Source organism: Macaca mulatta, chromosome 3 (genome assembly GCF_049350105.2).
Source record: "Macaca mulatta isolate MMU2019108-1 chromosome 3, T2T-MMU8v2.0, whole genome shotgun sequence".
Taxonomy (NCBI): Eukaryota; Metazoa; Chordata; class Mammalia; order Primates; family Cercopithecidae; genus Macaca; species Macaca mulatta.
The window spans coordinates 177,361,609-177,374,883 of record NC_133408.1 but is presented as its reverse complement, the minus strand read 5'-3'; the positions used below and the strand labels follow the sequence as shown (position 1 = coordinate 177,374,883).

The window sequence follows — 13,275 nt, the reverse complement described above, 5'->3', positions numbered from 1 at the left end:
GCGCTGCTGCACTCCAGCCTGGCAACAGAGTGAGACTGTCAAAAAGAAAAAAAAAAAAAGAGAGAGAGAGAGAAAAGAGTTTTATGTTTTCTATTCTTCTTTGTTTAGTCTTACAGAGGTTTGTTTACCTTGATAGTCTTTAAAACACAAGCAGACTTTAGGGTTGTTGATGATCTCTTGTGTTGGATCTCCATGTCACAGATTTTTTTCCTTTGGGTCCTTTGTTCCAGGAATGAGGCTGGGGCTGATAGTGGTAGTGAGGAAGGAAAGGAGAGTAAGATTTGCTCTTGCTTCACCCCTCCTCCAACCCATGATTGCCTGTTATTTCCATCTGACAGCAAGTAGAATAAGGACTTGAGCAGTAAGGAGGAGGATACGCTTTGAGAGGGGTTGAATATTCCAGGGAAGAGTATAGTGTGAAAAGATGGAAAATCTCAAGACATAGCTGCAGTGCAAAGGAGAGCTATGGTCTTGGGGCAATAAATGGCAGTGGATGCATGAGGTCAGGGACTGTCTTATTTCCTCTCAAGTCACAGGCTACCAGAAAGGCAATATCTGAGGTTCTCACAAGACTAACATGTGCTAGGTTAAATAGAGAGTGGTTGTCACTAATAAATCAAAGTATTACTAATAGTAAATGATTCATTCTGGAAAGTCTTGGGGCTTTCTATTAGGGCTCTTAGGGCCTGTATCTTGTAAGATGCTAAGCCTAGACCAATCTGAGACATAAAATATATGTATTTCTAATAAGTTTTAAAAAATTACTTATACTCTAATTTGTTCCCAAAATAATTTAATGTGACTGTGCTGACAATAATGGAAATGTCTCTACCCTGAAAAGCTAATTACAGTAGTTCCTCCTGTGTCTGTGCAATCATCTTGGATTGATTGTGAAATGCCAGTAGGGGTGGCATTGACAGTTATTAACTCTACCTCTTTGTAATATTTGCTGTTATTTTGTTTTTGAGGCTGAGAAGATGGCTTAAAAGTGGTCTAGACTACTGTGTATGACTTCCAATACCAAGAGATTGGAAGGTATTCAAGCAATTTTCAGTCCAGTTAAACTCAGAGGAATGCCTTCTTATCAGGCAGGTTTTACATTTTATCTGTCGTTAGGCCTACTCAAGACTACAAAATAAAAAGAGTAAATTTACGTCAGGTAATAAGGCAAAAAGAATTTTAGTAACTTCTCACAGCATTCTCCTCTGCTTTCTTGCTCACCAGTCAGTTGGTGGGAAGAGTGTAATAGACTAGGAAGGGGCATGTGGGAACTTTTTGGGTGTTATACATTTTTTCCAAAACTTGGTCTCGATGGAGGTTAACATGTGTGTATAAAATATTTATTAAGCTGTATAATAAAATTTGTGTGCTCTATGTATATTATACAACAAAAATGTGTGATTTTTCTTTTATTTCCTAAAAGGATAAATAATACTAAATACATTTTTTTTTTACTAAGTCAGAAGAGGTTATATAAATGTGTTGCTCCTTAACAAGACTTTTAATATCATCTTGAAACTCCATTCTGTGGCTCCCATGATGAACTGAGTTCTTGCTGTCTTTCATTTTGATCCTCAAAGCTGCTTTGCTTTCCAGAATGTTTTAAATTAAGTAATTGTTGTTATTTTGCATTTTGTTGATCTTATACAAGTTAGAAATAGCTTGAGGAAGTTTAGATAAAAAGCAAACACCTATCTAAACATGAAAAGTAATCAACAATGTGCTGCATATTTAAGTATTAGGTAAATACAATTTAGAGGTTAATAAACTACCTGCTTTATCTCCTTCATATTGGTTTTGTTCTGCTTTCATTGTTGTTTAATGAGAATATATAACACAAAGAAAAACCTTTGTATTAAACTAACATGCTTAACTTTAGATTTGAAACATGTAAGAGCAAAAAGTGGTAGTTAATAGGAATTTATGGTAAAGCTCGTCATAATTGTGAATATTCAGTTTATTTGTATTAATGGTTTATCCAGGTTTCCTACTATGGTGGTGGTTAATTTTACCAATTTTACTATGTTTATCACAGACTCCTTGGTTATGTACAATGGACTTGGGATTTCCAGCTTTCTTTTTCTTTTTTATTTTTGAGATGGAGTCTCGCTCTATTGCCCATGCTGGAGTGCAGTGGCGTGACCTCGGCTCACTGCAACCTCCGCCTCCCGGGTTTAAGTGATTCTCCAGCCTCAGCCTCCTAAGTAGCTGGGACTACAGGCACCCGCCACCATGCCCAGCTATTTTTTTTTGTATTTTTAGCAGAGACAGGGTCTCGCCATGTTGGCCAGGCTGCTCTCAAACTCCTGACCTCAGGTGATCCACCTGCCTCGGCCTCCCAAAGTGCTGGGATTACAGGTATGAGCCACCACGCCTGGCCTCCAGCTTTCTTAAATAATGAGAACTAACTCCTTGCTTCCCTTTGACTCTTGTTTTTATAGGCAGCCTTGCAAGTTGGGGGCCATGGAGAGAGGCTACACCAGTGTCGAGAAGTCATGCTTCTAACTTACAAATCCATCCCCATGCAAGTGGATGGGGAGCCCTGTAGGTTGGCCCCAGCTATGATTCGGATCTCCCTGAGGAATCAGGCCAACATGGTACAGAAGAGCAAGAGGAGAACATCCATGCCTTTACTTAATGAGTGAGTCTGCTCATGGCCTACCTTGCTTAACACGAAGACCTTGGAGAGGAGAGTGCAGAGCATGTGCATGGTCTGAGAACCTCACTGTGTTGGGAAGAGGAAAAAAGTCCGGGAGACTCAGCAGTTCCTTGGTTTCTCTCATGGGAACATACAGAGTTTTTTCCCCTTGTTTATTGTACAGTTCCACACCCTTCTTTTAGTAGTTATTACTGTACATGAGATAGATGATTCTTCTTCACTGACCACTTGAGAATGTATTTATTGAGACTCTCAGAAAATCATTGAGAGGGATTCTAGGGTGGTAAACTGTGTTCAGGTAAATGTGTTTTTGTTTTGTTTCAGGGAAACACATAGTTAGCCTGCTCTTTACTTAGGTCGCTTGGAGAGTGTTGGTTTCTCCAGTCGTGGCTGGTTGGCAGAGCTGGTCAGTGGCTGGCCTCTATCCACATTGCATCTCTTTCTGCCTGCCAGCGAATTGTTCCCTTCCTGATGTTCCTATTTTGGGGTCCTGCATACTCTGGTGCTTCAACTCAGCATTGGCTTTCTGGGCAGCATCCTATTGTCCAGACGCCTGACCCACTCTTTCTACCCTTAAACACGTGGTATCCCTCCTGGAGTTTTCCTTTCTTAGGCATTTTAATAAACTGACTTGAGGTAAGGTAATAATGACTAGATATTTAGAATGCATATTCATTTTATAGTGTGTCTCACTCCAACTAGTGATTAAGTGTCTGTGGGGTTGGAGAAGGGGATGGATAATGAACGGAAGTTTTGGCATCTTTTGAATATTTCCTATATATCATGCTGTATGCCTAAGGCCATTTCAGGGCTTAGCCTTGTGTCATTCTCTGTCACAGTGAGGGACTCTGAAAGGTGCTTCTCCCGTTTGTGGCCTGTCATGCATGGTTATCTATTTGCACTGAGTGGCTGGCTTCCTTGTGGTGCCTGTAAAGCAAGGGCATGCTTTGCCATGCATTTATGCAGAAGTCCCTTGAATAGCCAGCAACACAGGTGCCCTCACTCACTACCAGCACTTCCTGTTCTCTCTCTGTGGTGGCACATGTTGATGAGCAGGATTAGATAGTGCTCTCAGAGTATTCCAGCTTTTGGCATCTGGGTCTCAGTTTGAAGCTGGGATAAAAAATCTACTCTGTCCTCTCCTTCCTTCTCTCCCAGAATCCAGACTTCCCCCAGAATTTTTCCTAGATTATTTTCCAGAGGTGTTTTTTAGTTACATGTCTTTCTTTGTTTACATTTTGCGTTTAGTGAAACTCCTGACTCATTCCTCATGCTGCCTGCCCTCCCTGCCTTTACCTTCTGTTAGGTTAAATACACAATTGCTGAGGTTATATTTTAGGAAACGTGGAATGTCAGTAGTTGTATATGGTTCATCAAATTTACCCTAGAAATGTTAGAGTTACGTGGACCATGGGTTTGCCAGAAATCTATGAAATACTAAGTGAAAGAAAATCTCTGAAACTGTACTATAGTCTCTGTTGTTGGGTCACTTTTAGATAGTTTGTTAAGAAGATATGCAGAAGCTAAAAGTTTTTACTATGTATAGGCAGAGAGCTCACAGTCTTAGGCCTGCTTCTTCTGTATTTAATAACCTTATCAGACATGAAATGGCTTTCAGCTGGTTTGGTTTTAAACAGCTTTTACCTTTGTGTTGAGAATTCGTATTTGCTCAACAACCATATTGTTAAGAATTCATTTGGCTTTCTGCACCTATAGAAGCACATAAAAAGAATTGTTTTCTTTTTGTACTCATGGCACACGTGATATATGATGGCACTTCTTGTAGCTCTTAGCTATGCAAGTATTCAAGAAGCAGCCTCAACTTAAAAATACTGTTACTGGCTGGGTACGGTGACTCACACCTGTAATCCCAGCACTTTGGGAGGTCAGGTGGCTGGATCACTTGAGACCAGGAGTTCAAGACCAGCCTGGTCAACATGGCAAAACCCCTTCTCTGCTATAAATACAAAAATTAAACAGGTGTGGTGGCACATGCCAGTAATTCCAGCTACTCAGGAGGCAGAGACACCAGAATCTCTAGGACCACAAGGCAGAGGGTGCATGGAGCTGAGATTGCACCACTGCACTCCAGTCTGGGCAACTGAGCGAGACTCTGTCTGGAAAAACAAAACAAACAAAACAAAAACCCCAAACAACAACAACAATAACAAACCCCAGAACTGTTATTTACTTTCTACTAGAGGCAGTGGTGCCTGCATCCAGGCCAGCCCATGCCCTCTGAAAGACTTACGAGAAATGGGAATAATAGTATAATTTTCATTTTATTAATGAATATTTATAAGACTTAAAAATAACAAAAATCTTTATTACTACTTGTGAAAAATTATTCAACACTGTATTTTCAGAAAATCAATACAGATAGCACATTTTCAAAAGAAAGCAAAAAACCCTAGTCACCTTGTAATATTTGCTTACTAAACCTTAATTTCTCTCATTCTAATCTTATTTACCTTCTGTGATTAAATATTTCTTTTGATTTTACCAGAAAACCTTGTTTTGAAATCTAAGGTCTTCCACTGGATTTCCAAGTGGAGTTTCAAGTTCAAGGTCAGCCTTTCCTTTAAGACTTTTCTATAAGTTTTCTTCCACCTTCTGAGTCCTTCAAGCCTTTCTCTGCTTTGGCCATCAATTGTGTGAAGTGTACCATTTCAAACAATGAAGAAAGAGAAATTCGAAAGACATTTTCTTTATTTCCTGCCTTCCTTTCTTCGCCTTTTTTCTTTACTCAAGGAGAACCAGTCAAAAATATCTTTAGAATTTTTAGCTTAAAAACCTCTGTGTGTGTGTGTGTGTATGTTTGCGTGTGTGTATGTGTGTTTGCATGTGTGTATGTGTGTGTTTGCATGTGTGTATGTATGTGTGCGTTTGCGTGTGTGTATGTGTGTTTGCATGTGTGTGTTTGTGTGTATGTTTGCGTGTGTGTATGTGTGTGTTTGCGTGCGTGTGTGTGTATGTGTGTGTTTGCGTATGTGTATGTGTGTGTGTTCCCAGTAAGAAGAAGGTGGCTGTTTAATTCATCTTTAAAAATTAGGCTCCTTTTACACAGCATGTTAATTGGATATTTGAGACGGAAGTGCTGTGGCTCCCTTAACAGCAGTTCCCTTTCCACGTAGATGCCAGTTATCCTTGTGGTTCTGCCCTTTCTCTGGGAGACTATATCTCTGATCTGTGTCTTCAGCCCAGAATTTTCTTCTAAAAATTGAAGACTGATACCCAAATATCTCAATTGACATTTTTACCTTAATGTCTCATAGTAACCTCAAACTACATGCTAGAAACTGGACTCATTAACTTTATTTCCTTGGCTTTTCTTCCCCACTATCCAGTGAGCCTATTCCATTCACAGTTGTACACAGGAAACTACCATCCACTCATTTGTCCTGTTCCTGGCCTCTGAGGTTCTCTCAGTCACTTCTACTTCTATACACCTGCTAGTCCATTTCTACATTGCTGTAAAGAAATACCCGAGACTGGATAATTTATTTATATTTATTTGTTTATTTATTGAGACAGAGTCTGACTCTCTTGCCCAGGCTGGAGTGCCATGGTGCCCTCTCGACTTACTGCAACCTCCGCCTCCCAGGTTCAAGTGATTCTCCTGCCTCAGCTTCACAAGGATCTGGGACTACAGGTGTGCGCCACCATGCCCAGATGTATTTTTGATAGAGACAGGGTTTCTCCACGTTGCTCAGGCTGGTCTTGAAGTCCTGGGCTCAAGTGATCTGCCTGCCTCCGCCTCCCAAAGTGCTGGGATTACAGGCGTGAGTCACCATGCCCAGCCAAGGCTGGGTAATTTGTAAAGAAAAGAGTTTTATTTGGCTCACAGTTCTGTAGACTGTACAAGTATGGGACCAGCATCTGCTTGGCTTCTGGTGAGGCTTCAGGAAGTTTACAGTCAGGGTTAAAGGTGAATGGGGAGCTGGCATATCACATGGTGAGAGAGAGAGCAAGAGAGGGGGGAGGCACCATACTCATTTAAACAACTGATTGTCACATGAACTCAGAGTGAGAACTCACTCACTACCCCAAGGAGGGCACCAAGTGTTTATGAGAGATCTGTCCCCATGACCCAAACACCTCTGACCAGGCCCCACATACAACATTGGGGATTCCATTTCAATATGAGATTTGGATGGGACACATGTCCAAACCATATCAACATCCATCAGGGTAGCTACCACATTCTTTGAACTCTATCTCCTATTTATTTCCCAAGTCTTTCACTCTCATCCCCTCTATCCTCTCTACTGCGAAAGCAGCCAGAGTTCAAAGGTCATGCGAGCTACCTCTCAGCAGCATTACTAAAGTATGCTTCTGACTGTTTTCTTGTTCCCACCCTTGCTGCCTTCACATAATCTGTCTCTTCTGATATACCAGTTAGATTGATCTAAGAATCCCAAGCCTGTGTTCCTTAGCTTTGCAGACCTTTTCGATCACTCCCTTCTTCATTCTCTTTGCTCTTTGTTCCAGGGAAGATTGCTGTTCCTGGAACAGTAGCCTGTCTCCTACATCGTCCTGGTTTTGCTTTCAGGTCCTCTTCTTGCAGTGCCCTCTGCACCTCTTTATCTTCTGCTAACTCCTCGCTCACAGCTTAGGACCCCATTGAATTACTACTTTTCCTAATAAGCCTTTTCTGTCTACTTCTAGCTGTTAGATGTACCTTTACGTGCTTCAGTGGTGCTCTTGGTTATTTTCATGACACTACTTACTAAAAACAGTGTAATCATGGATTTACTCCTCCCTTCTCTGCTCTGTGGGGAGGCCCTAGGATTTTCCTTTTAGGATTCCCAGTGTCGGTCATAGGTCCTGAGACACAGTCACATCTTGCATCAGCGACTCACACTTGAATCTATTCTGTGACGCTGTCTCTGCTGTGTTTCTCAGAAATTGCTTTCTAAGATAAGTCTAAAATTTTGTGAATATAAAACTAATCTCAAATATGTTCTGATCACATTGTCTTATAAATGAAAGATACATATTTAATGATTTCAAGCTATGGCCCACACGGATAGAAGGAATTTCCATGAGAAATAGTTAACTAATAGGGCCTCATGATGCCACTAGATCTTCATTTATGAAAAAGGAAAAATTAATGTTTCCTAAAAAATATTTCTTGGCTTATAACCCCATTTGCCATTACTATACACAAACTAAAAAGCTAGGTCCCACTGTGTCCAGAAGCTCCTCATTTATTTGGGAGCATATGTCATTTTATCATAGCATAGGAATCTACACAGAGTATGAACTCCAGTAAATACCTTCCCCACAAAAAGGAATAAGCAGATGTATCTAGGTTCATATTCGTATGCCAGTAACATGATAAGCTGGATTATGTTCTTTATTTGCAAGATGCCATTGAAGGAGAATAGAAACAAAATTACCCAGGTGTTTCAGGAGATCTTCAATGAACTATTAATAAATGGATAATATTATCCTTAGTTCACTAGTAATTAAGGCTTCATTGTTAAAGATGGTCGTTTTAACCAATGGCCAGATTTCTAGTCAGCAAACTTTGAATTGAGCAATCGAATTCCATCATCCTAGGCTGCTGAGACGTATTATATTGGTTGGAAATGATAGTACTTGGAGGATAACACAGACAGAGAGAGGCTTGGACTGGAGTTAACTCATGGGTGACTTTGTATGAAAAGTTATGTATCCTGCAGAACAGAGAGATCCAGGGAACTAGGTCTAATGTAGTTCCAATGAAACTCTTTAAATAAGAGAGTGGAGAGAATAATTATGTAAAGTCAACAAAACATTTTGGGTTTAGTTTCTTAAATTCTACATTTTATCTTTTCTAGCAGCTGCTGTAGACTCCATTATAAAAGAAAGGAGAAAAGGGAGAAATCTGTGGTTTGATTTTTCTCCCCAGAATGTGGGTAGAATGACAGCAATACAGTGATAAAATGAGACTTTCTTGGTATTACCTTTGGAGTTTTTAAAAAGCCTTTTGTTGTTCAACTGAAGGAAGTTGAAGTTTTGGTTCAGACACTTTTTAAGATGATTGTCTTTTGATGAGTGTTCCTATAAAGCCTGGGGAAACCTGATGGCTGTGTGATGAAAGGGTTAAATTGACTTTGAATCTTTTCAAAGATGAGTTTACCATGCCAGCCTACCACTCAATATGTAAGTGCGTGCCTTCTCTCCTTGGGTGTCCTGATGGGCCTGAGCAAGGGAGGCCATGATCATCTCCCCGCACCCCCCGACCTGCTGTCCTGCATCGACCCCAGCCTGGCCCCGCTCCAGTCTGTGACTTGCCTAGAACCAGCGCCTTCCGTGTGTCCTGTTGGCTTTGTTGCTATCACCTGCTTTTTTTGGATTATTTCCGTGGCTGGCTTGGTTTTCCTTTTCCTTTCCTTCGCTGTTTGGTGATGCGCTCATTTAATTTCTGTTTAAATTTTGTGTGTCTCTCTTTCTCTCCCCTGGCTTGTTCCTTGTCTGTCCACGCTGTCGCTGACTCTGTCTTCGCTGCTCATTCCCTGCTGCCTCTAGTATTCACCAGGTGCAAACTGCGGACCTGCGGCGAGTGTCTGCTCCCCCCGGCTCCTTCACCATGTGAGTACAGTGCCGTTCTGTTTCTACATTTTCTCCCCAGCCTCGTCTCCTCAGGGTTGGACTACCTGTGTCCCTTGCCTTCACAGGTCTGTTCCTCAGATAAGGAAGCCACCTCACCAGAATTGCTTTCTGTTGCCCTCTTTGATTTGAAATGGAGCTGTGAAGTTTTTTATGTTCTATGTGCTTCCATCCTCTATCTAAGTTAACAGTTCAATTTTTGGATGAGATACTTTAGGGCTCATGGTTGCCTGGGGTTGTGTAGAATTCCATACTAAGCATTGGCTTTTATGGAAAGTGCATAATACCATTAGACTATGTCATTACTTACAGCTCAGAGATAAGCTTGAGGAAGTGCCTGCAGCCCTCAATTTCTGGATGAAACCTTAAGATTATGCATGGAGTTTTGAGTGTGTGTATGTGCGTATTTCTATTTTGGAAGATCCATAGTTACAATAAAAGTTCAATGACCCCAAACTGTCACTGAGTTAGCAAAATGCATTTTTATGTATATTTAGGAGTTTCTGCTTAATGTAGTCCAGGGTATTATTTTTTCTAATGAAAACAAAAAATATGTTTTTTAGCATTTCAGCTCAGAATTATTTTGTGCTCTGGACTCTGCTTTGTCCTTGGTTTTCTCCATATCACATATGCTTGTCTAGCATTCATTATGTTTCAGGGACTGTTACAGATACTTTACATATTAATTAATTTACTCTCCCAACAACCCTTGGCCATATGTGGTGTAATTATCTCCCTTCTATGCATGAGGAATCTGATAGAGAGCTTAAGTAACTTGCCCAAGGTCACACAGTTAATAAATCATAGAGTGGGATTCAAACTCAGGAAGTCTGGCTTCAAAGTTCATGTTCTTAACAATTTGCAGTCTGCTGCCTTTCATCTGTCAGGATCCTCTGTATTTCTCAAGGCCCATTTGAATGATTACCTTTCCAAATAATTCTTCTTTGATTCTTGCTGTCAGAGTTAACTACATCCTCACTGGAGTTTATCATTCATGTATCTGTTACAGTTCTCAAGGTTTAATTTAGTGTTAATTACTTTAACTCTGTGTCTGTGTATTTCACACAGTAGACTTAGGCTATTTGAGATGATTGGCAATATCTTAATATGAATTTTGTGTTCCCAGCCCTGTTCAGAGACTTTAACATGAAGTATTCTGAAGCCAAACAATGATTGGTTGGTTTTCTTGGTGGAATGAATGAATAAAAGAATACATGTCTAAATAGAACTGTACAGTATATAACATCTGGTGGTATATATGACAAAGCAATTCCTAAAGTTCAGTTATATAATCCTATTTTCAACCCTTGTCTTATGCATACTAATTTATTTATTCATTAAAATATGTATTCAAAAACCTTTATTTTACACTTGCTCTGTGTCAGACACTAGTTTATGCTTTGTGTCTAGTGGTAAGCACAACATAGCACTACCTTCCTGGAGCTTACACTTGAGCAAAGAATCAATAAGAAAATGACATTTGATTGCCAATTTGAATGTTGTGGCTGGAGTAAAATTGTGTGTTCTATAAAGGCCAGTTCAGTAAATTGGAGTTTAAGGAGTGGCTGCACGTGATCATTATTTTTAGTGACTACATTGATCGTGACCAAAGAATTGAGAATGTTAACAGCAGAAACGCATATGATAGTCACCCTGTTTCTATCATGGGTTAAATTTTGGTTGTATTTACACTTTAGTCATATATCTTAAATTGGACTGGTTTATCTCTTTTTCCACAAGTGTGTGTGCTACGTACAGTGAAGTAAATGGTCATACTTGTTTCTCTAGGGTGCAGCAGGCACTAAGTTGTGGTTACTTTAAAACTTGAATGTTAATTTGAAAATATTTTATATCTACATATGATATATATTAAATATTACATGTCATAGATTTCCTACCCATAGGTAAAACATTTATATCATAAACATTAAATCAGGATACTATTTTAAAAATCAGATAATAAAACGTTATGGAATACAGCAAGGAATGTAGAGAAAAGTTTAAGTGCAATATATGCATTTTGCCTTTTTATGTTATAGCAGTGAGGATAACCTTGATTTACTCACACACCAGTGTTTGCTAATTTCAACAATGTTGAGAAAACCATGGTAACATTGCTTTGGTCCTGTAGAAGTTAAGAGCCCCAGTATCATGAAGTGAGTTTTTATATATTTTTGCGGGGGAAGGGAAGGGGATTGCAATCTCATCGGCCATTCTCTGCTCAGAACAACTCTTTTTTACAGATGATCTTTTCTTTGGGTGAACCCTCTCTTTATGCTGCTCTTGAAGCAGTTGTTCCTTCCTTGAGAAACTTGAAGTAATCTTTTTTTCTCTCTAGCTTTCAGAAGACTTTTTCTCCAGGGATGGAGTGCATGGTGGTAACAATGCAATGCATAAATTATTAGGAATTGCAACATACTACTAATGCCTGTGTATATGCAAAATTTCCAGTTTATTCAAAGAAAAATCATGAAATTTTATGTTTTGATCATATATGACAACATATGAATTGATGAATTTTAATCAATGGAATTTAGTGGTCTCATCCAATAGGACAAAACAAAGCAAATAGAATATTTCTCCCCAAATCTTGTACAGTGCAACTTAATGAATTAATACATTCTTTATAATTGATTGGCTTCATGATGAAGTAAAGTCCTCATTGGAAGACACATGTACACACTACATTTCATAAATCATGACTAGTCATGCTAAATGCTGTAACTGCCAACTCCTATTCAGCTAATGCCAAAAAAGTGTGAAACTGCAGAATGTGTCTTCTAGAACTTTCTTAGCCTTTAGTAGCTACCTCTCATTAGGTTCTATTTCCCTCCTGCTCTTCCCTCAACAAAATGAAATAATGTGTTCTATTTACACCTAATTTATTCATTGCTTTCATCTTCCAACAAACATTATTGAATGTTTACTTCGGTTACTAGATACTCTGTGGGATATTGGAGAAGCAGAGATGAGGACACTAAGGTTTCTGCCCAGGAGAAACGAACACACTAGGAACAAACCCAGTTGTGTTGCCTATGACAGAATTATGAAGCAATGCGACAAGCATTCAAGTAGAGGTTCTGGTTGTTCTTCCATATGAATGACTTTGTATTGAGTGTTTATTGTATTTGCTTTTATTTTTAATATTTAAAGTTAACATACTGTAAACCTGACTTTTCTTGTGTACAGTTCCATAAGGTTTAAGACATATAAAGATTCATATAACCACCACCGTAGTCAGGATATAGATCAGTCTGTCACCCCAAAAGAGCTGCCTCATGATGTATCCCATTGTAGCCAAACCCTCCCATCTCCCAACCTCTAGCAACCACTAATCATTATAGTTTTGTGTTTTCAGGAATGCCATATAAATGGAAGTATACAATGTGTGGTGCATTGTAGTTGGCTTCTTTGACTGAACACTACACCTTTGAGATTTATCCAAGTTGTTGCATATATCAATTATTTGTTCCTTTTTATTGCCCAGCTGTATTTCATTGTATGGATGTTTTAGCTTGTTTACCCACTCCCCCATTGAAGGATATCTTGGTTATTCTTCCAGTTTGGGGCAATTATCAGTAGAGTTCCTATAAACATTGATGAACAGGTTTTATGTAAACATAAGCTTCATGTCTCTAGGTTAAACATGTAGGAATGGGATTGCTGGGTCATATGGTTAAGTGTATGTTCACCTTCGTAAGAAACTGACAAACCGTTTTCCAGAGTGGTCGCACCATTTTGCATTTCTACCAGCAATGTATGACCATTCCAGTTGCTCCACATCCCTGTCAGCACTTGTACTGTTAGCATTTGGGATGCATGTGTCCAAGTCTTTTGATCATTTTTTAATTGGGCTGTTTGTTTTCTTCCTGTGAGTTTTGAGAGTTCATCATGTATTCTGCCCCCAAGACCTTTGTGTGCTTTGCAGGCATTTTCTCCCAATATATATCCTGTCTTTTCATTCTCTTGATGATATCTTTTGTAGAGTAAAACCTTTTGACAGAATCCAGATGATCATT

General features: G+C 39.4%; 1 protein-coding gene across 1 annotated transcript in view; it reads left to right on the top strand.

The window, feature by feature from the left end:
• Positions 1–13,275, top strand: part of DGKI (diacylglycerol kinase iota) — a 453,887-nt gene that overhangs the window by 293,340 nt on the left and 147,272 nt on the right. Inside the window, exon 20 of the mRNA XM_015134986.3 lies at positions 2,442–2,641. Within this exon, the coding sequence (XP_014990472.3) occupies positions 2,442–2,641 (200 nt within the window). The remainder of the gene's footprint in view (positions 1–2,441; positions 2,642–13,275) is intronic.